Genomic DNA, 25,627 nt, shown 5'->3' on the forward strand with positions numbered 1-25,627 from the left:
GCCAATAGCGCCCGTGAAGGATGCCAAGCTCCTGGATACCCGTTGGTGAACCTGGTGTGTGTTGATGTTTAGGTAGCTTCCACGAACAGTTTAGCAGGTGTGGCATCCCCTTTCTCGGCTCGGACGAAACCGTCGGGTCTCTACTTCTAGCTGCGATCTGGAACCTCGCCATGTCGGTGCCGCTTAATCAGTTAAGGCCCATAATAGTGCTGATGAAGAGGAAAACGTCGGCTTCGCAGCGAGGAGCGACGCTGGGGGATTGGAGGACCATATGGTCTGCCAGCGGGATTACCACCAACACCGCCGCCGCCGGCAGACGGTTGCGGCTTCGGAAATGGTGAGTACGAGTTCGACTGGGGCGAAATTTGCGAATGAGATGGGTCTGGACCAGGGCCAGGGGCAGGGGCAGGGGCAGGAATAGCTGGAGCAGGGCCCGGCTGGAACACCGGGACAGAGTCTGGGGCGGGCGGCGGTTCTGATGTTCCGCCTTGGGGTTGAGCTGATGCTGGTGCTCGCGGCGGTCTCGATCCCGATCCTGGTGATGCTGGCCCTGGGCTTGTTGCTCTTCTTGTTGGTGAGGTTGGTGCAGATGAAGCTGCTGCCGATGCCGGCGACGGGCCCGCTACCGACAGCTGGGTCGACGAGTTGATGGGCATCTGCGCTGCCGCCGGCGCCTCGGGCTGCTGCTCCTGCTGTCGGTGCTTCTCTTCGCGTCGCTTGCGGCGACGGTTCTCGTCCAGCTGGGTTTGCATCGCCCTCAGGCCTTGGAACAGCAGGTGCTGCCTTCGATAGTATTGGAATTGGGTGGTATCTTCCATGTTAGCCGTGGTGTCTGATTTCACATGCTAGTATACGATAATTAGTTATTATAACCAGTTTCTACGATGAAATTCTTGTTAATTATAGATTAATCTGCTATCTGGAGAGACGGTTCCAGCAGGGCAACGTTGGAGGGTATTTATACAGTGGAAAAAGCTCCAATACCCCTGAGCAATGAGGAATCAGCTGATCCATTGATGGGTTTCATATAGTTGCAATGATAGATCAGCAAGTTCAAGATGCATGCAGGAATTGAGAAGAGGACAGTAGGCGAGATCATGAGCATTTCGATAAGTGCTCTACCATGTCATTCACCCTTGTGGCCCATGGTAAGGGGGTCTAGCAATACAGTCGCAGTCGTCACTCAAAAACACAGTCGAAATATTTCATTTCCAAGAGAGGTTTCCATCATACGGTTTCAGAGATAATGCATCGTTTTTGCTCATTTCTACGTATGTACCTTGGCTACTACGGTCTACTGGTATTTACCTGGGGAAGAGTTCTCTACTACAACTTACGTCTCTCTCCCTTAGTGCTTATTCGCCGCTGCCCGTCAGCGCTTAACAGCACCGCCTCCCCGAATCCTCTTCCTCCTTCCCGCTCTTGGCGGCGGCAATGACGCGGACCTCGTCGTTCTTCCCGCTCGCGTCGACGCTCTGGCAGTACACCTTCCTGCTGCTGTAGACGGACATGCCGTGCGTCCAGCGCGAGCCGCACTTCTCGTGGCAGACGGGATACTTGTACCACTTCACGGCCCCGCCGCGGAGGATCACCTCCATGCGCTGCGCGAGCTTCTTCTGCGTCTCGATGTGTCCGCGGATCGCGTCCTCGTCGTCCTGGCCCGCGGCCATCGGGTCCGCCGACGTCGACGACGACTTGGCCGCCTTCTGGGAGTAGAGCTCCGGCGCCAGGATGCGGGCCTCGAGCTGCAGCAGGCCGGCGGTCCGAGTATTGCCGAGCACGCGCTCGAGCTTGTCAAGCTCCGTATCGAGGGAGATATGGTCGGCCGCGTTCATCAGGAACCGGTCGAAGCGCGGAGGAGTTGGCGCCGGTTTCGGGGTCAGGTAGTTGCCCATGATCAGGACGGCGAAGCCGGTGGTGACGCTGAGGGCGCAGAGCGTGGGGTCGTCCTCCGTGGCGCCTTTTACTTCGCCGGCCTTGACCAGGATTTGGCCGAGGGTCAGGTCGTTGTGGGTGGTCTGAGAAGCCATTTTGATCTAGCTGAGAGAGTTGAGATTTGTGAGATAGGGTATTCCTTTGGTTCGAGTTCGTGGATGTCCAGATGGAGCGATGCCAGAAGATGAGATCAGTTGATATCCTTGGCTCGCTGTCGTGGTTTTATATCAACATCCGCAGCGATAACAGGACTGTTGCGTGTAAGTCAAACAAAGAGACTGATTGCTGTCCCTGAGTAAGTGCCAGTCTGCGACAATACAATGGCATTGTTACTCGCCTTGAATACATAACAGTCCCCTAGGGCCTCCAAGAGTCAACCATGGCTTTGTGGGAAACAGCCGTGTAGTTGGACAGTGTTCGCCGAAGCGAACCGCAACCTCCCTGGGCCAAAAATGGCAACCGCGCTTTATTAACGAAATAGTTGCTGAAGCTACGGCTGGTGAGAAACGTCATGTTCAATCTATCGGGCCTTCCGCTTTGGCTTTACAAAAGTCGCTTGCAGCATCTGGACGAGCTTCTTGGGAGTTTCCAGTCTCGGTCTTGCCATGCCATTATGCCATTGCCAAACGGGACGGGTACATGCCGAGCCCGGGTTCGGCACTCGGGACCCCGCATGAAATCGGAATTCCGCATCAGATATTGGTCTCGAAATGAGAATGGAAATTTTCGTACATGGCAGCATGCGCGCCGTTAAAAGCCGCCTGCACGGCGGCGTGCTCGGTGCTGGGACATCAGCAAGGTTCGTCCAGCGAGCATTCTGCAGCCCCCTGCCCCTTTGGCTGCAGCTAGTCTTAGGGGCTGGAGCTGAGCAACGGAGGCCCCTCTCTCGCGTTCGCAACAGGTTACTATTGGCCGCTCTACTTTCCCGACAACAACATTGGAATGAGGCGGATCATTTCTGTCACATATCGTTCCTTTGAATCACATCACTGTCGAGGAGAAGTTTGAGGAAACTCATGCCGGATTGCTTCCAACCATACAGACGCTGGCTGTCAAGTGTGGCCATGGAGCCCCTAGGCTTAGCCACTGAAGAAAGACGCGGCATCCTCCCGCCTGCCTGTGCCGCATCCTGTGCCGCATCCTTCGAGGGTACTTTTCGGAGCTTGCTTACTACTGTGCCTCTTGAGAACCATCTCGAGATATCCACCTGCACCAATCCTGCCAATCCTTTCCCAGGGTATCTCGTATATACCCGGAGCTAGTTTTACTAATGCCTGGGAGTCGTTCATTCCCAGCTCGTCGCTAACATGAACCGACACGTCATTGGCGTTGGCGGTGCTGAACTGGCCCAAAGCAGCGGTACGATACCAAACGCGACCTTCACACATTGGTTGTTATCGTATGCTGCAGATCAGTTCGCCTACTTCCTAGATAAAAAGCAAATGCTCTTGGCAGCCGGAATAATGCAAGTTCTCAAGCTGCCACTGTAAGCTGAAAACGCGTGAATCAAGTTTGTGCACTCCTTTACCTCATAGCCCACGATGCATCTCTACGCCCACCTCGGTACTGCGCTGTTGCTCAGTCTAGGCACAGCAGTCAGAACCTCGAAATGCGCACCAACAGTTCATCTACAGAATGGCACTGTCGCAGGCGGTCAATGTAAAGACATCAATGTCAACTCCTTCTTGTCGTATGGCTGCGGAGGCGCGAACCGCAGATCTCCGATTGGTGCTTTTGCGTAGGGTATTGACAAGGCCTTTGGGGTTCTTAACGGCACCGCGCCGGCGCCGGCCTGCATCCAGTTCGACAAGACCTTCGGCGAACAGGGCCCTCAATCAGAGGACTGTCTGTTCGTCAATGTCTGGGCCCCGGCTTCCGCCACCCCCGAATCCAAGCTCCCCGTCAAGGTCTGGCTCTACGGCGGCAGCAATATGGCCGGCGGCATCTCGAACCCGGCCTACGACGGGTGCCATGCCGCCGTGGACTCGATCATAGTCTCGGCCAATTACCGCGTCGGGCCTCTGGGGTTCTTGGCACTTAAGGAACTGGGGTTGAGTGGCAACTTTGGGTCCATGGATCAGATGCTGGCCTTGCGATGGGTGCAAGACAACATCTCCGCGTTCGGCGGCGACCCGACCAAGGTCTTGCTCTTTGGGCAGTCTGCCGGAGCCATGGACACCTACACGCTGGCGTCGCGCGAGGAAGCGCCGCAAGTCATGCGCGCCGCCGCCATGCAATCCGGCGGCGGCCGCGATCTGCCCACGATCGACCAAGTCCAGGAATGGCAGACCCGGTTCGCCGATGGTCTGAACTGCAGCACCACCGATCTACCCTGTTTCCGCGCCGCCTCGACGTCGGCGCTCCAGGCGGCCGTGGCCGGCATGCCCAAGGACCCCGTCGTCAACTCCTACACGCCCCTCGTCTACGACGGCGCCCGCGCCCGCTGGGGCCCCGTCGTCGACGGGACCTTTCTCCAGCACTCCCCGTCCGCGACGGGGTCGCGGGTCCCCGCCATCTTCGGGTCGACCGCGAACGACTCGTCGCTCTTCGTGATCCCGGCCTTCGGCCGCGACGCCTTCACGCTGAACCAGACCGTCTACGACGCGTTTCTCGTGTCCAACTTCGGGCCCCTGGCCTCGCGCGTCAACGAGACCTTCTCGGCCGCCGACAAGTTCGGCGGCAGGGTCTACGCGGCCATGGAGGCCGTCATCACGGACGCGTCGTACAAGTGCTGGGCGTACCAAGGCGCGCGCACGGCGGCGGCGCGGGGGTCCCGTCCTACGCGTATGTGTTTAGTCATGTGCCGAGCTGCGCGTGGTATGCGCTCATACCGGAGGACTCTATCAAGTACCTGGGCGCGACGCACACGGCCGAGATCCCCTTCGTGTTCAACACGACCAGCGGTCTCCCGGCGCCGGGGGTAATTGCACGTTGAAGTCGACCGAGGTGGAGCTGGCGCGCGGCATGAGTCGGGCGTGGACGAACATGGCTGAGAGCGACGAGCCGGGCGACGCGGGGGTTTGGCCTGCTTTCGACGATGAGGCGTGGATGGGGGGTCAATGTTGGGGAGAAGATGGAGGTCGGCAGATTGGATTACAGCAGTTGCGCGTTCTGGGCCGAGATTGACGCGGAGCTGCAGAAGATTGCATACAGTTCATTTTAGCTTGTTGGCTCAATGGGCGATTGGGGGAAAAGGTATGGGCGATTGGGAACGAGTGACCGGTGATATTGATCTCACGCTGAATCAAGATTATGAAGTCAAGTACCTTTGAACCTGATGAAGATTACCTGACGTAGATAGGTGCGCCCATGGACGAATCGAGTACGGGTTACGGAGTCTCAAGTATCCCATGCGATTTCGCGCAAGCCATAATGCTATTCAGAACTTCTGCATGATCACGGGGCTCTGACTTCATGATACGGATATGTCCGAACATGATGGAGTGGAGTGGTGGGCGGGTGATGAAGATAACAGGGGCGGGCAGGTCTTACTGTGCCAGCAGGACTTAGGCACATGGAGGTACGGCGCAGAACCGTGGCTAGGGACCAATAAAGAGGATGGATGCTGATAGTAGACTGGTGAGACGTGAGCTGAGCTGAGCTACTATTTTCGATGCTGGCCGGCGGCGCAAGCAAAAAGGTGGTAAGATGCTGTACTTACTCCCAGCGCGCTTGTTTCTGCAACAGGCTCTGGGCTCAGCCCTATAAACGGAGCCAGGCAAGCAAAAGCCAGGCTAAGGCTAGGGCTAGCTAGGGCCGACGGGCTGGAGGGTGGACGCCTTTTAGTGCAGTGGCAGCGGTAAACTACGGGGAATCACACGCTAACATTGCCCATCCCCCCTCCCCCCCTCCCCTCCACGTTTCTCTTTCTCGATCTCCAACGCAACAACCGAGTGTGATAGGAAATGATCAACGAATCGCACCCCATATCCCGACTCACCAGCCTTTGCTACACGGAATAGAGTATTGTGGCACCATCGCGACCACTCCGACGCAAATAGTGCGGCTATTCTGGGTCCAAAGTTCTCAGATTCATGCCCCCCGCCTAGACCTTTAGGCTCATCGGCGCCGCAAGCAAATTGAGGCTTCATTAAAGTGTTACTCGGCCCCCGTCAGCCACAAGAGGTCTCCGAGACGTTCGTTTGCTTGCATATGTGCCTTGCCACCGACCCCAACGCCGTATACGCGGGTTTCCCAGGGAGGGAGCAGGTCAAATCTGCATCTAGATTCATTCTTCCCATCCTCCCGCCCGGTAGGAAGCGGCGGCGCGAGCGGCGCAGTGTGCCGAGCCAAAACCCCTGTCGCCATCCATGCCTACGACAAGGAAGAAAGACCACCAATTGGGCAGATTCCCATTGCTCAATGGCATGGTTCTGGTCCCAACGGCCCTTTCCCGGCGCTTCCTCAACTTTCGCGATATCCGCTGCGAAATGCAGCTTTTTCGGCCGACGCATTCCGGATCCGTCAGATCCTGCAGAAGCTGACATTGATTACTTACATACGGCGGACTTCCTACTGCGGATTCGGGGGCTCAACTAACCCCCTTTCCATCTCAAACTCGTGATTCCTGAGCTTGGCTGCCGGATCTGGACACAACAGTTGGGACTGCCTAACGAATATGCATCGTGGCAGTCACAAGCGAGAACCGTTCGGCTCCTGATGCCCAGATGTGTATACACCGAACAAGGCCTGCATCGTGAAACACATGTACGTGACACGGCGTAGGCGATGCAACACCCGCCCCGCCCGCCATCATGAACCCCCAAATACCATCGCTTGTGCTACTGTTCAAAGCCCCGTCCATACCCGCAGCAGCAGCGAGACGACCCCTCGACCCTGCATCCTCAAGAGTAACAATGCCCACGCCGAAAGTGTCCAATTGATTGACTGTACGTCATCCGCCTTGTTTGCTTGAACCTCTAGTGAGCAATTGTGTATTGGGCCGAAAATCCACGGTGATTGGGCTACTGAAGCGCCCGCTCAGCGCGTCTTGGCCCAAGTAAAAAGCACTTGGGCTAGAAACTCCGGGCTCCCTAATCGCCGACATCAGCAACGTAAGCAGTAGAGCACTAGAAGAGCTTTCTCCCCCAAAAAGGAACCAAGAGGACAAAATAAAACGTGGCAGTAAGACTACTAGCCCCCTTTTTGTCCTACGTGAGCCAGCCTGACCAGCACAAAACTACCCACACGCGCGCGCTTCTTTTTTAAACCGGTCGAGGCTAGACGCACTCGGCTACACAGAGCCTTTTCTCGTCAAAGCAAGGCCACGTGCTGACAGGGGAAATGCAGGTAAGTGAGCGGGCTGATGCCGAGAATGCGGGCACTCATTTAGGGGTCCTCTTACTGTAACAGGGCCGTATCTGCGAAGCGGACTGCCTCCACCTCCTGTAGGGCTGAGCCAGTCTTGGGAAAAGGAAGGCCGACGCCAGGCCACCAGAACGGGCGGTCGTTCATGGCACGGCCCGCGGCTGCCTGTCTCCTTTTCTCACTCCCCCATCCTACCCAGCCATGCTCCAAATAGACAGTCGAGCGGTGATGAGCCATGTTGGTGTGGGTGAGAACCAGGCAACGGAGTTCCGAGTCAGCTGTTGCTGGCAAAGGGGTCGTTGGGGGAAAAGGAGGCCATGCCCGTGGGGGACGTATAGGACTTTGATGATGAACGACTCGTATATAGACCTGTTCGTGGGATCCTCTTCAAGCAAGCTAACATCTTCATCCTCGTCCTCATCACACATCATCAACTACATACAGACATATACACACTCACCTAAGCCCAACTCACACTAAGATCTCTTCACCATCACCTATCTTTGCCACTCAGCCACTTCAGTTTACGAGGTCTCTCATCACCACCATCCTATAGCCAACAACAATTACATGTCCCCCTCCCAGAACACCACTATGAAGTTCCTCGTCCTGATGCTGAGCATGGCCGCCGCCGCCGTCCTCGCCGCGCCCACCCCGGCCGTCGCCTCGGCCAACACCGAGGCCGTCAAGGTCGCCGAGGCCGAGAAGCAGCCCACCAGGTTCGAGCTGCCCCGCGAGGTGCTCAAGGATGTGAAGGCTGATGGGGAGATGTCCACCGTATGTATAACCGCTGCCTGCCCCCCCTCTTCCCCTTTTACCACGTCCCTGCCAGAAAAAGAATACGTGGCTGTCGCACTACTATTAACACCAAGGTCGTCAGGACGGAAACTGGGGTCCCATTTGAGCGATCGATAATAGCTAACGCGTTGCTCTCTCTCTCTCGTGTCTAGAACAACTGGGCGCCCATCTAAGCACATACCACCAATCGGGCTGGCTTTGGGATATCACTAGAAGGGGTCGAATCGGCGCTATGGGATTAGATTACACAATGTTTAGCATACTGTTTTGGGGACTTTCATGGTTTTATGGATATCCATCCGGCTGTCCTGCTTGCCAGTCAAGTCGGGAGTCATATGGGGAATATGGACGGCAACGTCATTCTTTTGGAGTCTTACACAATATTATAATCAAGTTGGATCAATTATCACTTTCACAAACCACCAACAAGCGCTCAAAGCTTTCGACAGTCTTCGCCGTGGCAGTGTCAGACTGTGTGCGTGTAACACAAAGACTCCAGTAGACGTCCCCTCCCGGATCTCGGTTTTGGCGAAGCGACCTCAATCAAGGCTCGGGTGCATTTATTTTTACAGAAGTGTTCCTACTTACATTGACAAAACGGCAAAACGCTGGATATCGCTAACATTACAACACTCTCCCGGCCTATTACGTCGACTGTCTCGCCTTGGCCTCCAGCTCCCGTATCAACGCGCTCCGCTGCCGTATCCTCTTGCCGTACTTGTAAAAAATGAACGGTATCGGCGCGAGCGCGAGCTCGACGGCCCCAATCACGATCCCCGTCGCCCGGGGCGTGAGCGCGGCGAACAGGGGCTTCCCCCGAACACGAGCGCGGCCCCCAACAGCGAGCGGAACACCAAGTTGCCCGCGGACGCCGAGGTCGCGTAGAGGCCGAACACGGCCGAGACGTAGCCCGTGCCGTAGATGAACACGAGCGCGAACCCGAAGCCGAAGGGGACGCCCGCGAGCACGCTCCAGTAGAACGGCACCTCGACCGGCAGCGACGTGAGCGCGAACCAGAGCTGCCCCACGGGCGCGAGCACGGCGCCAATACAGACGACGGACACGGAGGCCTCGGGCTCGGGGCGGCCCGTGTCCGGGTTCTTGGAGTGCAGGCGCGGGTGGTTGACGAGGCGGCGCAGGAGGGGCTCGTTGGCGAGGACGAGCGCGATGCCGACGAAGATGCCGACGAAGGCGAGGCCGGACATGGCCGTCGACCAGCCGCGGAGCTGCGTGAAGACGATGGGGAAGGCGATGAAGGCGAGCTGCGCGATGGCGTAGATGACCGAGATGTACACGTTCCAGAACGCGAGGACGGGCTGCGTGAAGGACAGGACAAAGGGCCGCGACACGGCCGTCCGGACCCGCCTTAACAGGGGCAGCCGGCCGTCGGCGTCGTGCTCGCTCCAGAACCGGTCGTCTCCCTCGTCGGCGCGGCGCTGCGCCGCGAGCTTGCGCAGGAGGACGGGGCGGTAGGTCTCGGGGATGGTCATGATGAAGACGGCGCCGAGGCCGCAGGTGATGAAGGAGAGCCAGCTCAGGGAGCGGAAGCCGAAGGCTTGGACGAGGAAGCCGCCCTGTTGGCCCAAGATCCCCATGTCAGATATGTCTCCCACCATATGGGCTGGGCGTGAGTCACTTACGACAAGGGGACCGAGTACGGGTCCGTTTAGTGGGCCAAAGTTATACACCGACAGGGCTAGCGGAAGGTAGCCCGGCTCGATGATGTCGATGATGGAGCCCGCCACGTTGGATAGCATGACGCTACCAGCCACAGCCCTAAGGAAACATGAGATGTCAGTAAGCGCAATCGAGGGACGCGAGACGGTTTCATGTGAGACGGGGAAACTAACCCAAAGAACCGCGCGAGAAGCACGGCGAGGAAGCTGTTGGCCAGCGCCGCCACCGGGATCAGCGCGACGAAGGTAGACAGGCCGGCAATGTACATGGGCCGCCGCCCAAACGTCTCGCTGAGCGGCGCCATGATAAGCGCCCCGAACGCCAGGCCGACGAGGTACAGCGAAATGCCGAGCGAGGGCAGCGACGGGTCGGCGACGTGGAGCTCCGTCGACATCTGGGGGATGCCGCTCGAGTACGCGGTCGAGTAGATGCCCGTCGACAGCGCCGTGTAGGCGAAGCCGGCCACGATGGTCACCTTGTAGGCCGTGGACCAGCACTTGGGGTTGGCCGGGTCGTGGCGCGGCGCGAAGTTGACCTTGAAGCCCTGGAGGTCCTTTTTGGGGTCCGGGTTGGCCTTCTCCTCCTTTTCGTCGTCTTCGTCTTCCTCTTCGTAGAAGGCCTCGTGCTTAGTGCTCCTCCCCTTGTCCTTGATCTCGATGAGGTCGGCGAAGTTGTAATCGGGAATCTCAAACAGCCACTGCTCCGGCAGGGCCGACTGTTGGTAGAAGATCTGGTCGAGGTGCTGGGCCATCGTGTTGAAAATGGAGGTTCTCTTGTTGAGGTCCATGAGATCAGCTCGTCCGCCGCCACCGCCGCCGCCAGGCAGACGGAACGACGACCTCCATGTCCGTTGGCTTGGTATGGACTGCCGGAACAGCCAGCTCTGGCGAAACGTGGCAGGCCGCTTCGGCCTGGGGGGGCGGCAGTGCGCCCGGCGGAGCAAAATCTCTGCCCACCTCGGGTGCGAACGACACCGTCGGCGATTTGGGCATTGCCATGGCTGTAACGGGAGGAACCAGTAGCAAGAAAGGAACAACGATAACGCATCAGGGGAAAAGGGCGTGGCTTATCGTGAGGATGGTCAAGAAGCAAATGATATCAGTACGGTGAACTCAGCATGGTGGTCTCCCATGATTACCAATGTCGACACGGGGGAGAGCACAAACACACTCAAGCAGGTCGCGCTCGCTAGACTCGGGACTCCACATGTTTCTCGTCCCGCGAGAGAGCGACAGAGCGAGCGCATGAAACATTTTGATACCGAGCGCCCTGGAACGAACAGAAACGAACAATGGACACGGCGTCTCGATATAGAATCCCAGTGTGTTTGACGACATGGTTGCTTGTCTGCAGGCCAGCCTCTGTATCGAATATAGCACCCCTATGGATCCCCATGGACCAATATCGGGACGAGTTCGAGGCTCTATCAGATCCCCGAAACCGTTGTTCTGGGCCGCCACTGCCCCGGGTCCTCCGAATTGGGCAGGTATTCCTTGCATGTGCCAAGGGATGGACATGCAGGTTTATCGGGAATCTAGATCCACATGGCGACTGACTCACGCGCATATAATTAGAAACCGAGGCGCATTACTCACAGGCAGCTTCCGCCGCCGCGTTGTTCTGTGCCGGGATCTTGGAAAAGGAATCCATGCACGCCAAGCGATGTTGCACCGTGCCAAGGATCACGTATTGGGATGGCAGGTCACGGGTTTCATGTGCGAGCCAGTCGGTCGGCGCCCGCGGCCGGCCGTATCCCTGCCTATAACGGCGCACTGCAAGTGGTGAAGTTTGCTCTGTGGCAGTGGTGTTATTGCATGGAAACTCTGATTCACCGCTGTCTCTAGACATCCCCGTCTCCCTTCCCTTTCTGGCAGGCATAGGATTTCCACATAGTCGATGAACGTGATCGCCCTTGGCACTACTTGGCATGAACATCCCAGCATGTGCCCATCCTACTTGGGAAAGCATAAACAGGTGCAATTGGCTTTGAGCGCAACAAACAAACATTCACTGAATAGGTTTGCGGTAGATGGTTCGTGGCATTAGCGATCGCCCTTGAGGCATGTTGATAGCAACAATTTCCACAAGGCATTTCACACTGGAAGAGTCATTAGGCTACATCGTGCGGTTCAGTCGTGTCATCTATAAAATTGAAAACTCGTTGCATCGTTCTGTTCGTATCTCGTTATGTACAGTGTATCGATATTTGCAGCTGTGTCCAAAACGAAAAGGACACACAACTTATATACGGTGGCGGTCTTGTCTGGCAAGGAACGGAAAAAACAGAATGAAGAAAGATGCCATCTATGCGTCGGCAGCCATTCGCGCCCCGTCCCGGACTCTAGCAAAGAACAATAATCCAAAAAGCTGCTCTATAGAAAAGAAAGTAACATGTATGTGCAGAAGAAACATAAGTACGATCATTGAGCTCACGAAGAGCCCGACTTGAAGCCAGCGCCAATGGCGCCGCCGGGGTGGTTCTTGGCGAAGACGGCCGGCACCGACCGGTACATCTCGCGGGACGCGACGATGGCGAGCGCGTGCCCGACGGAGATGGCCATGGTGACGGACGTGGTGGGCGCGTTGACGCCGAACGAGGCCTTCTCCGCCTCGTAGCAGGGCGCCGGCAGCAGGACGGCGTCGGGGCGGTGGCGGATGATTTCGCAGTCGGCCGGGCGCGTCGCCGAGGTCAGGACGACGACGCGCACGGCCTGATCAATGTGCGGCAGCAGCTGCATCAGCTCGGGGGTCTTGCCCGAGTACGTGACGAGGATCATGGTGTCGTTCCGGCCGACCACGCCCAGATCGCCGTGCAGCGCCTCGGTCGGGTGCAGGTAGACGGTCTGGATGCCCAGGCTGTTGAAGGACGCCACGAGCTTCTTGGCCACGTGGCCCGACTTGCCGACGCCGCAGAGGACGAGCTTGCCGCGCTCGTCGCCGCCTTGGCGGGTGATGGCCTCGATGGCCTGCGTGAAGCCCGCCTGCGCCTCGGGGTGCGCCGCGTACAGGTGGCTCAGGGCCAGGAGCGACTTGGCCTCGGTGGCCAGGACGTGGAAGGCCCCGGCCACGCGGTCCGCGGTGGCGGGCTCAGGCTCGGGCAGGGCGGTGGGTTTCATAAACGAGGAGGCCGTGGACGAGGGGGACTTGGGAGACGAGATCCTCGAGCAGTCCGGGGAGGAGAGACGGGTGATGTCCAGGGGCTTCAGCATCGTGAACTCGGACTTGCGGTTCATGGGCGAGGAAACCATCTTGATGTCAGGATGGAAGGGGAGGCTTCGAGCTGGCCGAAGTCAAGGAGAAACAAGGTAAAGGTGAGAAGGAGAATGAGGTACTGAATGTATGGATTGTTATTCAGATATTGAAACCGATTAAAATGACGGCTTGATATTGTAAATCAGACCGGCTGGGAGGAACAAGAAGAAGAAGAAGAAGAAGAAGCAGTAGTTTTGGATGCTGGAAGATTGAATGTCTTGTGTGTCTGTTCACGACTTATCTTGGGAATGCTTCTTGCCTTATACATTCTGATCTGATGTGATTGCTCATGACTACTTACTTGCCGCCTCCCAAGCCAATACAGATGCCGATATTACCGAGGCCGAGGGCGTGGGCATCTCGAACACCTACCCCTGATCAGGTTCATGCGGGCCCTTCCCATTGGAACCTATCATGGGATGACGACATACGTATGTATGTTTCAACCGTATGCTGAACGGCAGAAGAGAGGGGGCCATTGCCCCAATATGGCGGACAGGGTTCTATTGGGCCAGGTTTCGGGGAAGTCGTTCCCAAGGGGCAGTCAGCCATGAACCATGTCTCAATAGCATAGCCAGGCCGTTCTCCTAGTATGCCGGTGCTATACCCGTAGGAAACTCTATTGTCACTTTCTTATCTAACCCTGGCCCCTTATCGTTTCCGCCGCATTGGGCGAGTGTCGGGGAAATCCGGGTTCTATTGTGTGTCCCCAACCGCCCGGGAGCCCTGTCGAGATTATGCCAAATGTTTCAACGTTTCGTCTGGGCCGGGGACCGGGGCCGAGGCCATCCCTGTCCGTCGTGCGGCGAGGTTCTGGATCTGGTCTACCAATCAATCAGAGATTCTCGGCGCGGGCATCATCCCCACGGCCTTCGCGAGATTCACAAGACGGCGGGCCCAGAATGTTCCGGCCCATGGTTGCCCCATGTCGCCTCAGGTTGTCCGTAGATGATTAACACGTGCGTGACGCACGATTTGCACCTGCATCAAGCCGTCCCCACAATGGCATTGACTGTTTGTCTTGGCTCTGCGGGGTTCACGTCGGAAATGCTAAGTATAGCCCTCGTTCTCGCCTGTCAAACAATGCCATCTACACATCCCGCGGGATGCGCTGAACCCATCCCGGTCTGCCGGGACCAAGCCGGAGAAGAGCGCAGGCCGGTAGTCAATCAGCGGCGAGTACTTACACCGTAGACTGGGACTGACCAGATCGATCTCACTGGACACCACCATCTACCAATCTCTAGCAAGTCTCGAAATCAGCACTTTTCTTTGTCTCAGTCATACGCCATTGTCCATTTAGCAGCCAACCATGTCTCACTCAGCCACAGCCAGCCCTGCCCCCTATTCCACCGCCGATCCATCCTCCTTCGGGTATGAGACGGCAAGAAAACGATGGCCTACCATAGTTGTGAGTATATTAAAATGATGCCAACCTAGCTACCTTCTTACGATCTTGTACGATCTCAGCTGCCATCTTGACTAACACGTGAGATAGACGGGCGTTGCTGACGATCTTGGCAAAGCCGTCTTCCAGCACGTACATGTGAAGTCCAAGGTGGACGAGGGCTGTGCCATATTAGCAAGCATCCAAGACCTAAAGAATGAGATCCTGGCAGGTGCTGAGCTTTGGTAAGAACAACACTCGGGCACGAACCATGATTACGACTAGCAGCTGTGACTAACAGAAAATAGCCCCTTGAAGGATGACGGCAGTCTCGAGATAGCGGCGTACAACGAAGAACTCGTGGCTTCGGGCCAACAGACGTGGCATGACGCGCCGTGGTTGTTCTGCGAGTGTTATCTGTTCAAGCGGATTAGCACCTACTTCAGTCTGTCAGAGCACTGGAATGCTTATGATGCTTTCATGAACCAGAAGATGGACACTTTTCGGTCTTTGCCCGCGGTGGCAGAGCTCGCCGCCCGGTACAGGGGGTCTTGCCACGCAACAGAAGGATGCTGCTGCAGCGGCCCCGGGCAGCGAGGAGATCCTCTTCCGGGAAATCTTCGAGGTCTGCCTTTGGGGCAACGCCACGGATTTGTCCCTGCTCACGAACCTCTCGTACGAGGATATCCAGAAGCTTCAGGGGTCCGAGGCCAGGAAGGCGGCGGAGAGCAACATCCTCGTCAACGATCTGCCACGGGTCTACGATCAGCTCCGACGCGCCCAAGATGCCGGGAAGCCCTCACGGGTGGACATTGTCCTGGACAATTCCGGCTTTGAGCTGTACGTCGACCTGCTCCTCGCCGGCCATCTCCTCTCCTCGGGCCTGGCCCAGGAGGTCATATTCCATCCCAAGAACATCCCCTGGTTCGTCTCGGACGTAACGCCCGCGGACTTCGACGCCATCACGGGCGTTCTCCATGATCCAGCTAGGTTCTTCGGGGATACCAGCAGCGACAGCAGCAGCGTCGTGGGAGACCTCACCTTTCTCTCATCCCAACTCGAAGGGTTCCGGAAGAAAGGCCGGCTCTCCTTGCGCACGAGCTCCTTCTGGACGCTCCCGTACGGCTTCGCTGCCCTGCCGCGCGCGGACCCGGCGCTTTTCGCCGAGCTCCGCGCCAGCGATCTGGTCATCTTCAAGGGGGACCTGAACTACCGGAAGCTCACGGGCGACCGGGCCTGGTCGCCCACCACGCCGTTTGTCGAGGCCATCACGGCTCCGGCGCCCGGTGGTAGGGAGACGGAAGACTCTCCCGCATCTTCCATGGCGGACCTCAACGTGCTGGCGTTACGAACATGCAAGGCTGATGTGGTGGTCGGGCTGGCACCCGGGAAGGATGAGGAGCTTCGCTCTGCTACCGATCCTGAATATGATGCTTCTGCTGCTGCTGCTGCTGCCGGATCCTCCTTCAGCGGGCCGCCTCGTAGATGGGCGTGGAGCGGCAAGTGGGCTGTGATCCAGTTTTCTCAGGCTCGGTAGTTACCGATGGAATTTTGTTGCTTTAGGAGCGGGTATTCTTTGGTATAGCAAACATGTATCTACAATTTCAACGTTTCAGGTTTTTGTTGTTCACTTATGTTCATCTCATTCTTTTTGAATCTCACTTTAATGACGGTTAGCCTGTAAAATCTATCCGTCCAAGAGTCTGTACAGGTGGTTGGATTGTATATGCGTATCGTTCATCAGACGCCTAAATGAATCTTTTCGTCATTTCTCTACATGGCATATCTCTCACATCAACACCATAACCTCCCCAACCTTCTGTGTCGAATGGGGCACTCGATGTTACTGTTACCGAAGGCTTCTCAGCTCTTCGTCTGAAGTATGAAACGGTGCCCATCTATTGGCCCAAAACTCTCAAGCTTTGAGACAGCATAGGGCGAGTCATGCATGTAAGAAGGCCAAGACGGGGGCTTCGGACAGGGCGCAGGCATCAAGGCATCGTACGATGGGGGTCCAGACCCTTCGTCTCGGCCTTGGCTTCCCAAGAAACGGTAACGCCATCCCTACCGCCCAGAGCGGCCCTTCATGTCGACATCATTCGATGAACAGGTTACATTTCCACCAACAATCTCGATACTCCAGATGCAATATAATCTGAACGGTTATTCCGGCTACTTAACTTTATCCCACGTGTTATTTTCCCAGCGGCCTCTTGGCAAACGCCATATAAAGTACTCTTGGCATCAGCCGCCGATATGGGATGGACCACATGCGAGTAAGTGCCGAGGCATGAGAAGAGAGCCTTTAGTCATGAGTCTACGTCATCGACGATAATAATGCTGCATCATTGAGGCCAATATATGAATCTGGGGTAAGAAAACGCAGCGCAAACGAATTTAATAGACAAAACTGCTGAATGGGATCAGAGATGTGAGACCTAACGGAATATTGGCTATCCCCATAGCAAAGTAGACCACCGTCTGAAAACAAATCTGACGCGGGAACAAGAATTGTGGCCTACTGAAAAAACGACTGCTAAAGCCTGCTTGCAAACGTGAATATCAAGTAGGTTCACTTTTAACCCCCTCCCCCGCAATGAAGTACGCCACCACATGGCTTTGATCAACTACTACACGGCCGAAACACCCGAGTCCTGTCGGCTATGGACCGCCGCCTCTCCATCGTTGAGACTCTGCACTTGCCCATGCACCGTAACGCCCGTCCGCGGCCCGGCGCTCACCCTGCCACTCTCCACCTCCTCGGCCCGGTATCGTGGCGCCTCCGGGTCGAGGACGTGCTGCCGGTGCCAGGGCCCCACGAACAGCCCGTCCGGGTCGGCCGCGTCCCGCACGCGCCGCCACTGCAGCAAATCCTCGCCGTACCAGCCCGCGAGCTCCTGCGCCGTGACGCCAAAGTTCTTGGCCCAGTGCGGGCGCCCGCCCAGGTCGCGCATCAGCCACTCGAACCCCGCGAACCAGCGATCCAGCCCCGGCGGGTCCCGCAGGTAGGGGCGGTACATGGTCGCGTTGATATTGAGCGTCGGGCCGTCCTTGACCGTGGAGTCGAGCCAGGGCCAGTCGTTCTGGGCCGCGCCCGTGCGGGCGCGGCCGTCGCACACGCGCACCTCGACGGGCGAGTGCACGTACACGCCCTCGGCGCTGAAGGGGATGCCGTGGTCCACGCAGCCCGGGTCGCCCGGCTTCAGCCGGTTGAGCCAGGCGCCCAGCCGCGCCAGGGCCTCGGGCCCGCGAGCCAGCGGGATCGCCCACTCGGTCACGTACTGGCTGTAGAGGCAGTTCATCCAGAAGGCCTCGGCGCTCGGCTGCACCGCGCTCGTCGTCGTGGAGGGGCCGTTGCGGAAGCCGTACTGCAGCCCGAAGACGAACCACTCGATCCAGGGCACGATCCGCGGCACCCACCGCGACAGCGCCAGCAGGTTGTGGTAGATGTGGTAGCCCAGGGCGCCGTCGTAGTAGCCGACCGGCGGGTCGCGCAGTTTCTCCTTGCCGCTGTCGAGGTCCGCCTGCGGCACGGCGTCGGCCCTCCAGAGGACCGCGCGCCGCGTGTAGGGCAGCCACCAGACCCGTACGAAGTCGGCCTGGGTCCAGAGCGTCGTGTCCCAGGCCGCCAGGATGCGGGCGTCGGCATCGATGGTCTGCTCCCAGCGCAGCGCGAACGCGGGCACCGCGCGGAACGTGACCTCGGTGATGATGCCCAGGGCGCCCAGCGACAGCAGCGCGGCGCGGAACAGGTCCGGGTCCTCGGTCGCAGAACAAGTGACCGTCTGCCCGCTGCCGAGCGTGATCTTGAGCGACGAGATGCTCTCGGACAGCAGGCCGTGCTTGAGCGAGCTGCCGCGCGTGCCCGTGCTGATGACGCCCGCGATGCTCTGCTCGTTGACGCTGCCCATGATGGGCATGGCGAACCCGCGCGCCGCGAGCTCGTCGCTGAGCTGGAACAGGCGGATGCCGGCCTGCATGGTCGCGTCGCCCGTCGCGCCGTCAAACGAGAGGATCCGGTTCATCTTGTCCAGGCTCAGCATCCAGCTGCTCGTGCACGTCAGCGTCGACGGCGAGTGGGCGTGGCCGACGGCGGTGAGCCGCCGCCGGCACAGGCGGGCCAGCTTGACGATCTGCTCGACTTCTTCCTGCGTCTCCGGCTCGAGGTAGAGCTCCGGCAGGGAGGAGAAGGTCTTGGCCCACGTGGCGTGCGTGTAGGCGCTGCGGGCGTGGAAGGGGATGCCGCTCTTGCCGACGACTTCGTCGATGATTCTCTGGGCTTGGGCGTCCATCGCAGTGGGCGACGACGAGGGGGCCATTTTGTTGCTACTCTAGATTCGCCGACTCGACTTGTGTATGGAGATTTCCGTAAGTGACCACAGGACGAATTTGATTTGCTTGTAGAAATATCCTCTGTTTGTGTGTGAAGTGGTCTGTCAATTTCCACCAGCGATGAGGGGAATGGGGCACGGGGAAATCGCTCACATCGAACGATGCTGGCTTCTGAGCAATCCCTCTTGGTGCGTTTGGGCGCGCTGGGCAGAGTCGCAGATGTCATGCGGGACGCCGGCATTCCGGTGCTCGCAATAGATGTTGGGGATACCCCGTCATCAACGGACGCTATCAGATGGGATGACATTTGCCCGTGTGCGTTGCAGCAAGAGAAAGTCACGTCGAATCGAGCAGAGTTGCACTGTGTGGGATCGATCTCGTCCAGGCCTTGGCGCATCAGGTGTTTGATCAGGGGTAGGGGTCCCATGATCGCCAGATCGACCCGCAGCTGCTGCATGCACCTCCCCCTAGCAGGGGTAAGCCCGCTGGGAAGTATCTATTTTTGTGGCTGCCTATGCGAGAAACATGACCGAGTCAGGACTTGCTGCGATACTTCCGTTTTTGCCAAGAAGAAACAACACCTTGTCAGCATGAATGTTTGCTTGTCAGGCGATGACAGCTATGCTATAGGAGATGCGGTATAGAAGTTGATGACACCCGAAGCAGAGCATGGCAATCAGTGTTTGCCAGATGCATAGGAAGCTTGGTAATCAGAATCATGTTTCATAAGCAAACGGCATCGTACTGTTAAGAGCCCAAACCAAAGGCAACAAGCACTGCATCTGCTTTCTTAGACCACCACAGCACCATCTACACAGCTGGATGTATACGCATTCCCAGGTAGCCCATAAATCTCTGTTTACACATCATACCCCAATGGAGAAAGTCACAAGTCGGCAGAGCCGTCCGCTCAGTGAGCGACTGCCTCCCCTCATCCTGGGGACAGCCACCTTCAACACCCAATATGTTGCCGATCCCCTACAGATGCCCTACCGGCGAATCGTGTCCCGGGCGCTGGAGCTCGGCGTCACCGCCTTCGACACCTCGCCCTACTACGGCCCCTCCGAGATCCTCCTGGGCGACGCCCTAGCCGTCGCTCAAGGAGCCGGCGGCGTCGCACGGGAGTCGTACGCCATCATCACCAAAGCCGGCCGCATCGCGCCGCGCGAGTTCGACTACTCCCCGCCCACATCCGCTCCAGCATCCAGCGCAGCCTGGAGCGCCTGCACACGCCCTACCTGGACCTCGTGTACCTGCACGACGTCGAGTTCGTTTCCGCGTCCGAGGTCCTCGACGCCGTCCGCGAGCTGCGCCGCCTGCCCGAGGTCCGCGCCGTGGGGATCAGCGGGTTTCCCGTTTTGGTGCTATGCGACCTCGCCGAGATGGTGCTGCGCGAGACGGGCGCGCCGCTCGACGCCGTGCTCAGTTATGGGCACTTCACGGTGCAGAATCGTTCGCTGGCCCGGGCCGAGGTGATGGGGGTCGTGGATGACAGCGGCAGTCCGGTACGGCGCCTCCAGGCGGCGGGCGTGGATGTCGTGCTGAACGCGAGCATGTTGAACATGGGCCTCTTGACGTCGACCGGGATCCCGCCGGACCCGGAGACCAAGTCGGGCTCGCCGCTGGCGAAGTGGCATCCGTCGCCGCCGGCCCTTCGCGTGGCTTGCAAGACGCTCGCCGAGAAGGCGGCGGCGGCGGCGGCGGGCGAGCGGCTCGAGGCCGTGGCCATCCGCTGGTCGCTCTACGAGTGGGCCCGCGTCGGCGCGCTCGCGGGCGTCGGGATCCAGCTGCCCGGCGTGCAGGGCGCCGCCACCGTCGGAGGCAGCGTCATGGGCGTCACCTCGGTCGACGAGCTGGAGGAGACGGTGCGGGAGTGGGAGGGCGTGCTCGGGTCACTGGACTTCCCGAACAACATGTCGGCGCCTTCGGAAAGCAAGGACAGGATTGCCGGCACGAGCAGGCTGGTGCGGGAGGTGCTGTGGCCCGCGTTGGGGGAGTGGCAGGATTACAGCTGGGCCAGTCCCGAGCCGGGGTTTGTCAATGAGAGGGCGGTTCAGAGGAGTTCCATATAGTGTTTTTAACTCGCAGTCTTGCCAGCTATTCGGGAATTTGGCATCAAGGGCTGGCGTGCAATAATATGTTCCTTGTGTTTCAACTTTGAGCGCTATGCAGTAGACAAGCCAAGCTGGACGGTAGACTGGTACTTAAAGTTGTAGTTTGGTTTAGGCATTGTACTTGGAATTGATACCGAATAAACATAAGCTTGTGTTGAAAAAAGAAGAAAAAAAGAAGAAAAAAAACTCGAAAGACTTCATCATATCCAAGTGCAACATGCGGGAGAAAGTCCACCCGAGAACTTGGGGATACCCTCCTACATGGCTCGGCACTTTGAGACATATTGGCAATAACCCTTGCTCAGTGACTTACACCATGGTTTGGTCCATGTATATAAGCTAACGTAACAAGCTACAAATCTCACCAGCAGTCAAAGTCCATCCCGAGCCAGCCCGCCAACTTACTCCCCCGGCCCCAACCGCCGCGCCTCCCCGCACCCGTCCTGCGCCCAAATCCCCTGCCCCGGCCAAATATCCGGCAGCGACCGGTACGTGAACCCGACCGAGCCGCAGACGGGTTTGTAACTGGCGTCGTGGTTGAAGTAGAGGCTGCAAACCCCCCCGGTGCTGACCTCCACGGCCGAGCAGTCCGCGTTCTCGACGCAGGCCTGGCAGCACGCCGCCGCGTCGCCGTCGAACCGGCGCGCGACCACCTTTGTGGCGTTGGTGTCGAGGTAGTTCCACCACAGCCCTTGCCCGTCGTGGTCGCGGACCAGGTTCGTGGGCGCGCACTTGGCCGCGTACGTCTTCGTGACGGTGGGTGCGCACGACGTACGCACGGTAAGTGTCGTGCTCGCGGCCGCGAGCGTGGTCGACCTCTCCGTCACCGTCGTCCGCCACGCCGTCTGCGTCGCCCACGTGAAGGTGTACGGGACGGTGGTGGCGGCCCGGTCGGTGATGGTCGTGACGGGGTTCGTGGTGGTGGTGACGACGCCGCTGAGGACGGTGAGGAAGGAGGTCAGGAGCACGTTCTGCGTCGTCTGGCAGACCACCTGCGTCGGGTAGCTGGCCGGCAGGGTCGTGGCCTGGCCGGGCACCGGCGTGTAGACGCCGCTGTAGACGGTGACGGTGGAATGCGGCGGCGGCGCGGCGCCGTTGGTGCACTCGGTGATGGCGAAGGTGGCCGTGGCGAAGGTCGTGGTGGGGCCGTCGAGCTTCACGACTTTGGTGTCGGAGGTGACGGTCGCGATGTAGTCGACCAGCTTCGTCGCCGTGAGCAGGGTGGACGTGCTGGCGGGACCCGTCACCGTGACAGTGGACGGCTTGGTCGTTGGGGCTTCCGTCGTGGTGGTGCGGAGGATCAGGTTGGACGCCGTCACGGTCGGGAGCGACCTGGGCGCCGTGCCGCCGCTGCCGAACAGGCGTTTGCACTCATAGTGGTCGCTGGTGATGGCTCTGGTCCCGGAGGTGGTTCGGATTTCAGGGGTTTGGGCTACAGCGCCAGTGACGGCGAACGCAGCGAGAAAAGGCCCACGCATTTTGATGGATTGATATTAAGTAGCAGACCATAAGAGGCCCGGAGAGAGTGCACACGAGTTGCAGTTCATCCCCTTGGCACAAGACTGTCAATGATCGTCATGGAGAAGACCTAATAAATTTGGAGCGCTGTAACCGGATATTTATATACTCTCAGCGTAGCATTGCAAAGCAGCTGGTTTGAGATGTCTTACCCCTCTACATCACTACCACTCATGTAATTCCGCGCACCCCTAGTACATCCTCCCAGTGGTTCGTAGCCAATCTCCGCAATTAGATATTCCTCCATTGGGAAATCGATCGTTGTCTCGCGTTCTTATCTAATGGCACACATGAGCTTCTAGGGACGAAAACCATCAGCAATGTGGAATTACCTGTGTACTTGTGACGCGAGGGGGTGGGAAAATCGCATTCGTCAGGACTTATCAATCATGTCTCATTTTCCAAAAGGGGAAGTCGGGGCAACCCACGAGTCTCCAAATTGGGGCATTGCGCTCGTCGCCTACGGCAGATTACGAATCCTGCCGAGGCCAGGACCTCGTTGCCAGTGCGTAGGATTCCATACCGTGACCGTCGTACCCAAGCCAACAAAACTCGCCGGCCGTGCCGCTCGACTACATATTTGTTCACGAGTGGCAATCCCTGATCATGGTCGAAATCCGAGTTACATTGTGGGAAGCGATCATGTTACCGCCTAGGTAGAGACGAGTTTGGAGAAGCATCGCTGTCAACCCCGACCGTTGGTGTGTTAACATGAAGGCTCTTCAGCTGACCCGCACCTAATCACCCATCTCATTATACCTCCACGGCTTCGCAGGAAATAGCATCTCTACCGCAATCTGAGAACTTTCGGATGAACCCTTTGGGAAGTAGTCATAACCAAGGCCATCATCAAGAACAGACCTGTCATCCTTCATGACCCTCGTCCTTTTGTAGTCAGCCACAGAAACAGGGCCGTCCCTCATTCCGCGCCGGAACCGAATCCGAAAATCCGTCCCCGAGGAAGAAGCCGCACGCGTTCGATCTGACTTCCGCGCTCACCGTCCATCCCAGCCTCGCCATCTCGCGCCGAACGTAGTCATCGGGGTCGCTGTCGTCGTACGCCTCGACGATGATGTTCCGGACGGCCGGGACGAGGCTGCGGAACTGCGAATCGACCATGGTCAGGGCGGTCGTGACGGCCTCGCCCTGGTCAGCTTCGTCGCGTATGCTGCACAACGGGATCAGGCCACGCAAGTGCCAGCGGCTGGTCGTGATGGTCCGGAGGCGGGTGCAGCGACCCCGGACCGCCGCGTCCAGGAGGTAGGCGGGGCGGGGGTCCAGCGCCGGCACGGGGGACGGGCGTGGACGCCTAGGAGATATGGGAAGGTGACGATGATGTGGCAGATCTGCGCCGCGTTGGCGGGGCCGATGCGGTCGAGGAGGCGGGCCACCTGGTCGGGGTGGGCGTCGCTGAAGTCGAAGATGTTCTGGGAGTAGAACACTAGATTGGCCTCGCGGTGGACGGTCTTGTTGACACGGAGAAGCCCGGTCGCTAGTTTGGAGGAACATCTCCAAGGGGGGATAGATTTACTGTCGACCAAGCAGAATTTGTAGATGTGGTCGCGAAGCTCGCGGGGCAGATCGGGGAGGTTAGGCATGCTGGAGAGGCAAGATGGTTTGGTGGCGATTTCTATGTCGAGTTGAATCGAAAGGGTTTGGGAACTCATCACTTTTCGAGCAGGCGGGATAGCCTGGGGTTTATCACAATACGCGGCTGGGACCTGCACTCGGAACTGACTTTTTGCGACTGGGTAAAGAGTGAAATACATCCTTGGTTGACCCATCGTTGGGTAAACTTAGTTTCCTGCTCATTTCCGATCAATAGCATGGCAGCCCAGCGAGAACGAAAGCTTCATCGTACAGGATTAGTAACAACATTATTGACGCGTTCTGGCTGTGCCTACGTCATGGAACTGTATCATGCTTCCCGGATTAGATCTTGTTGTATGCACATCCTTTTTTATGCACTGAACTATGCATCTCGAGGCTTCACGGCAATGGTGGAAACCACAGCCTAGGGGTGACAGGCCAATCATGGGGCAGACTAACAGAGATATTCATAAAGCTGCATTAATTTAACTGCTCTCTTGGACGTTTCACATGGATCTAGATGCATTGCTTTGAGTGGCCATGTATGTGTATTGCTAGTTGAGATGGGTGAGCAAGCACCGCTAACACCAGATCATTAACCGTTGAGGTGCCGATATGAGTTGTCATGGCTTGGTAGTCATCCCATACTGTACCTCCAAAGCACCGGTATACATTGTCAAGAGACGAAACGACCACATTGTGCAAGATACTCTTACCAGCAGAGGTCTTACTCGCCGTCATAGGCGCCATCAGCAAAGGCATAGGTGCGCTTCGTTTTGTAAGCCAAGACGGGATGTACTAAACGTTGCTCTTCCATATAGTCAAGGAAAAAGTCGTGTGAATTCTCTTCCGCACTGATTGTCCATCCGTGGTTGGCTAGTTCTCTCTTAGTGTGGTCACAGGCCAAAGCCTCGTTCGCCTCGATCGTGATCTTTTTTAAGGGAAGGAATCGTCCTGAAATGAGAATCAATCAGGTTCAGAACTTCAGTGATGACCTCAGGCTTGGTGTAACACCATTGCAACGGATTCCAATACCGCCCGCTTGCTGTAAGCGTGTCCAGGTGGGTACAGCTACTCCGGATGGCTGCAAGGTCGTCGCCGCTGTCGTCTCGAAACGCGACATGACCGGGCTCAAGCGAACGAAAGTGTGGAAATCCGATTACGACATGTCGTATGTAAACAGCATTCGGGCCAATATCCTGTAGGAATCCGGGTATCCTCTCAAACCATGCCAAATCAATGATGTTCTGGGAATATAACACCAGGCTGGCCTCGTGGTAAACAGTCTTGCTCACGCGCAGAAGCCCTGTATTCAGACCGAGGTGATAGCTATGCAGCCACTGTTCTCTCCAGGGGGAAAGAGATCCTCTTTTAACTAAGCAGAGCTCGTATATCTGGTCGCGAAGCTCACGGGGGAGAGTGAGGAAGTTGGCCATGTTCGTTACTCCGACTTTGGTTGTGTTATGTCTGTCAGGTTGAGAAGGGTTAAATATAAATTCATCCCAGAAGATTAGATTGTATTTTAATTTATAATCTTGAACTTGAATATGCTCCCTAGCCAGCGAATTGATGCAAGCCTGGGGTACCCCAGCGATGGGCAAGTGACTGGGAATCAGTCACCAGTAGAAGGAGCATAGCTGCATGCCTCAGCTGTCGATACCCAGGAAACCAGCGAGGTCGTTGTTGAAATCCTAGTTTCCATACAGCTAACCAGACA

At 57.6% G+C, this 25,627-nt stretch overlaps 13 protein-coding genes across 13 annotated transcripts; 4 read left to right on the forward strand and 9 right to left on the reverse strand.

Moving 5' to 3' along the window:
* Positions 1-191: 191 nt before the first annotated feature.
* On the reverse strand, positions 192-818 carry PG986_010377 (uncharacterized protein; the record flags this gene model as incomplete). The annotated part of the gene is made up of 1 exon (XM_066846599.1): positions 192-818. The coding sequence occupies one exon, from the start codon at positions 816-818 to the stop codon at positions 192-194; it is 627 nt and encodes a 208-aa protein (XP_066696090.1).
* Positions 819-1,379: 561 nt separating this feature from the next.
* On the reverse strand, positions 1,380-2,030 carry PG986_010378 (uncharacterized protein; the record flags this gene model as incomplete). Its single annotated transcript, XM_066846600.1, has 1 exon — positions 1,380-2,030. One exon carries the CDS (start codon positions 2,028-2,030, stop codon positions 1,380-1,382), a length of 651 nt encoding a protein of 216 aa, XP_066696091.1.
* A 1,540-nt stretch (positions 2,031-3,570) lies between these two features.
* PG986_010379 (Alpha/Beta hydrolase protein) lies at positions 3,571-5,061 on the forward strand (the record flags this gene model as incomplete). Its single annotated transcript, XM_066846601.1, has 3 exons — positions 3,571-3,594; positions 3,678-4,719; positions 4,784-5,061. 3 exons carry the CDS (start codon positions 3,571-3,573, stop codon positions 5,059-5,061), a joined length of 1,344 nt encoding a protein of 447 aa, XP_066696092.1.
* Positions 5,062-7,836: 2,775 nt separating this feature from the next.
* PG986_010380 (uncharacterized protein) lies at positions 7,837-8,213 on the forward strand (the record flags this gene model as incomplete). The annotated part of the gene is made up of 2 exons (XM_066846602.1): positions 7,837-8,019; positions 8,193-8,213. 2 exons carry the CDS (start codon positions 7,837-7,839, stop codon positions 8,211-8,213), a joined length of 204 nt encoding a protein of 67 aa, XP_066696093.1.
* Positions 8,214-8,807: 594 nt separating this feature from the next.
* Positions 8,808-10,468, reverse strand: PG986_010381 (uncharacterized protein; the record flags this gene model as incomplete). Its single annotated transcript, XM_066846603.1, has 3 exons — positions 8,808-9,614; positions 9,681-9,816; positions 9,891-10,468. 3 exons carry the CDS (start codon positions 10,466-10,468, stop codon positions 8,808-8,810), a joined length of 1,521 nt encoding a protein of 506 aa, XP_066696094.1.
* A 40-nt stretch (positions 10,469-10,508) lies between these two features.
* Positions 10,509-10,715, reverse strand: PG986_010382 (uncharacterized protein; the record flags this gene model as incomplete). Its single annotated transcript, XM_066846604.1, has 1 exon — positions 10,509-10,715. One exon carries the CDS (start codon positions 10,713-10,715, stop codon positions 10,509-10,511), a length of 207 nt encoding a protein of 68 aa, XP_066696095.1.
* Positions 10,716-12,146: 1,431 nt separating this feature from the next.
* PG986_010383 (uncharacterized protein) lies at positions 12,147-12,965 on the reverse strand (the record flags this gene model as incomplete). Its single annotated transcript, XM_066846605.1, has 1 exon — positions 12,147-12,965. The coding sequence occupies one exon, from the start codon at positions 12,963-12,965 to the stop codon at positions 12,147-12,149; it is 819 nt and encodes a 272-aa protein (XP_066696096.1).
* A 1,316-nt stretch (positions 12,966-14,281) lies between these two features.
* On the forward strand, positions 14,282-15,893 carry PG986_010384 (Protein-glutamate O-methyltransferase SPCC1393.13; the record flags this gene model as incomplete). Its single annotated transcript, XM_066846606.1, has 4 exons — positions 14,282-14,380; positions 14,468-14,601; positions 14,665-14,895; positions 14,951-15,893. 4 exons carry the CDS (start codon positions 14,282-14,284, stop codon positions 15,891-15,893), a joined length of 1,407 nt encoding a protein of 468 aa, XP_066696097.1.
* A 1,093-nt stretch (positions 15,894-16,986) lies between these two features.
* PG986_010385 (sugar 1-4-lactone oxidase) lies at positions 16,987-18,675 on the reverse strand (the record flags this gene model as incomplete). The annotated part of the gene is made up of 1 exon (XM_066846607.1): positions 16,987-18,675. One exon carries the CDS (start codon positions 18,673-18,675, stop codon positions 16,987-16,989), a length of 1,689 nt encoding a protein of 562 aa, XP_066696098.1.
* Positions 18,676-19,564: 889 nt separating this feature from the next.
* On the forward strand, positions 19,565-20,760 carry PG986_010386 (uncharacterized protein; the record flags this gene model as incomplete). Its single annotated transcript, XM_066846608.1, has 2 exons — positions 19,565-19,857; positions 19,890-20,760. 2 exons carry the CDS (start codon positions 19,565-19,567, stop codon positions 20,758-20,760), a joined length of 1,164 nt encoding a protein of 387 aa, XP_066696099.1.
* A 443-nt stretch (positions 20,761-21,203) lies between these two features.
* On the reverse strand, positions 21,204-22,280 carry PG986_010387 (uncharacterized protein; the record flags this gene model as incomplete). The annotated part of the gene is made up of 1 exon (XM_066846609.1): positions 21,204-22,280. The coding sequence occupies one exon, from the start codon at positions 22,278-22,280 to the stop codon at positions 21,204-21,206; it is 1,077 nt and encodes a 358-aa protein (XP_066696100.1).
* A 934-nt stretch (positions 22,281-23,214) lies between these two features.
* PG986_010388 (uncharacterized protein) lies at positions 23,215-23,439 on the reverse strand (the record flags this gene model as incomplete). Its single annotated transcript, XM_066846610.1, has 1 exon — positions 23,215-23,439. One exon carries the CDS (start codon positions 23,437-23,439, stop codon positions 23,215-23,217), a length of 225 nt encoding a protein of 74 aa, XP_066696101.1.
* Positions 23,440-23,501: 62 nt separating this feature from the next.
* PG986_010389 (uncharacterized protein) lies at positions 23,502-23,918 on the reverse strand (the record flags this gene model as incomplete). Its single annotated transcript, XM_066846611.1, has 1 exon — positions 23,502-23,918. One exon carries the CDS (start codon positions 23,916-23,918, stop codon positions 23,502-23,504), a length of 417 nt encoding a protein of 138 aa, XP_066696102.1.
* Positions 23,919-25,627: the final 1,709 nt, after the last annotated feature.

The sequence above is a fragment of the Apiospora aurea genome, assembly GCF_038362705.1.
Source record: "Apiospora aurea strain CBS 24483 chromosome Unknown utg000007l_segment0_segment0, whole genome shotgun sequence".
In the NCBI taxonomy this organism is placed as follows: domain Eukaryota; kingdom Fungi; phylum Ascomycota; class Sordariomycetes; order Amphisphaeriales; family Apiosporaceae; genus Apiospora; species Apiospora aurea.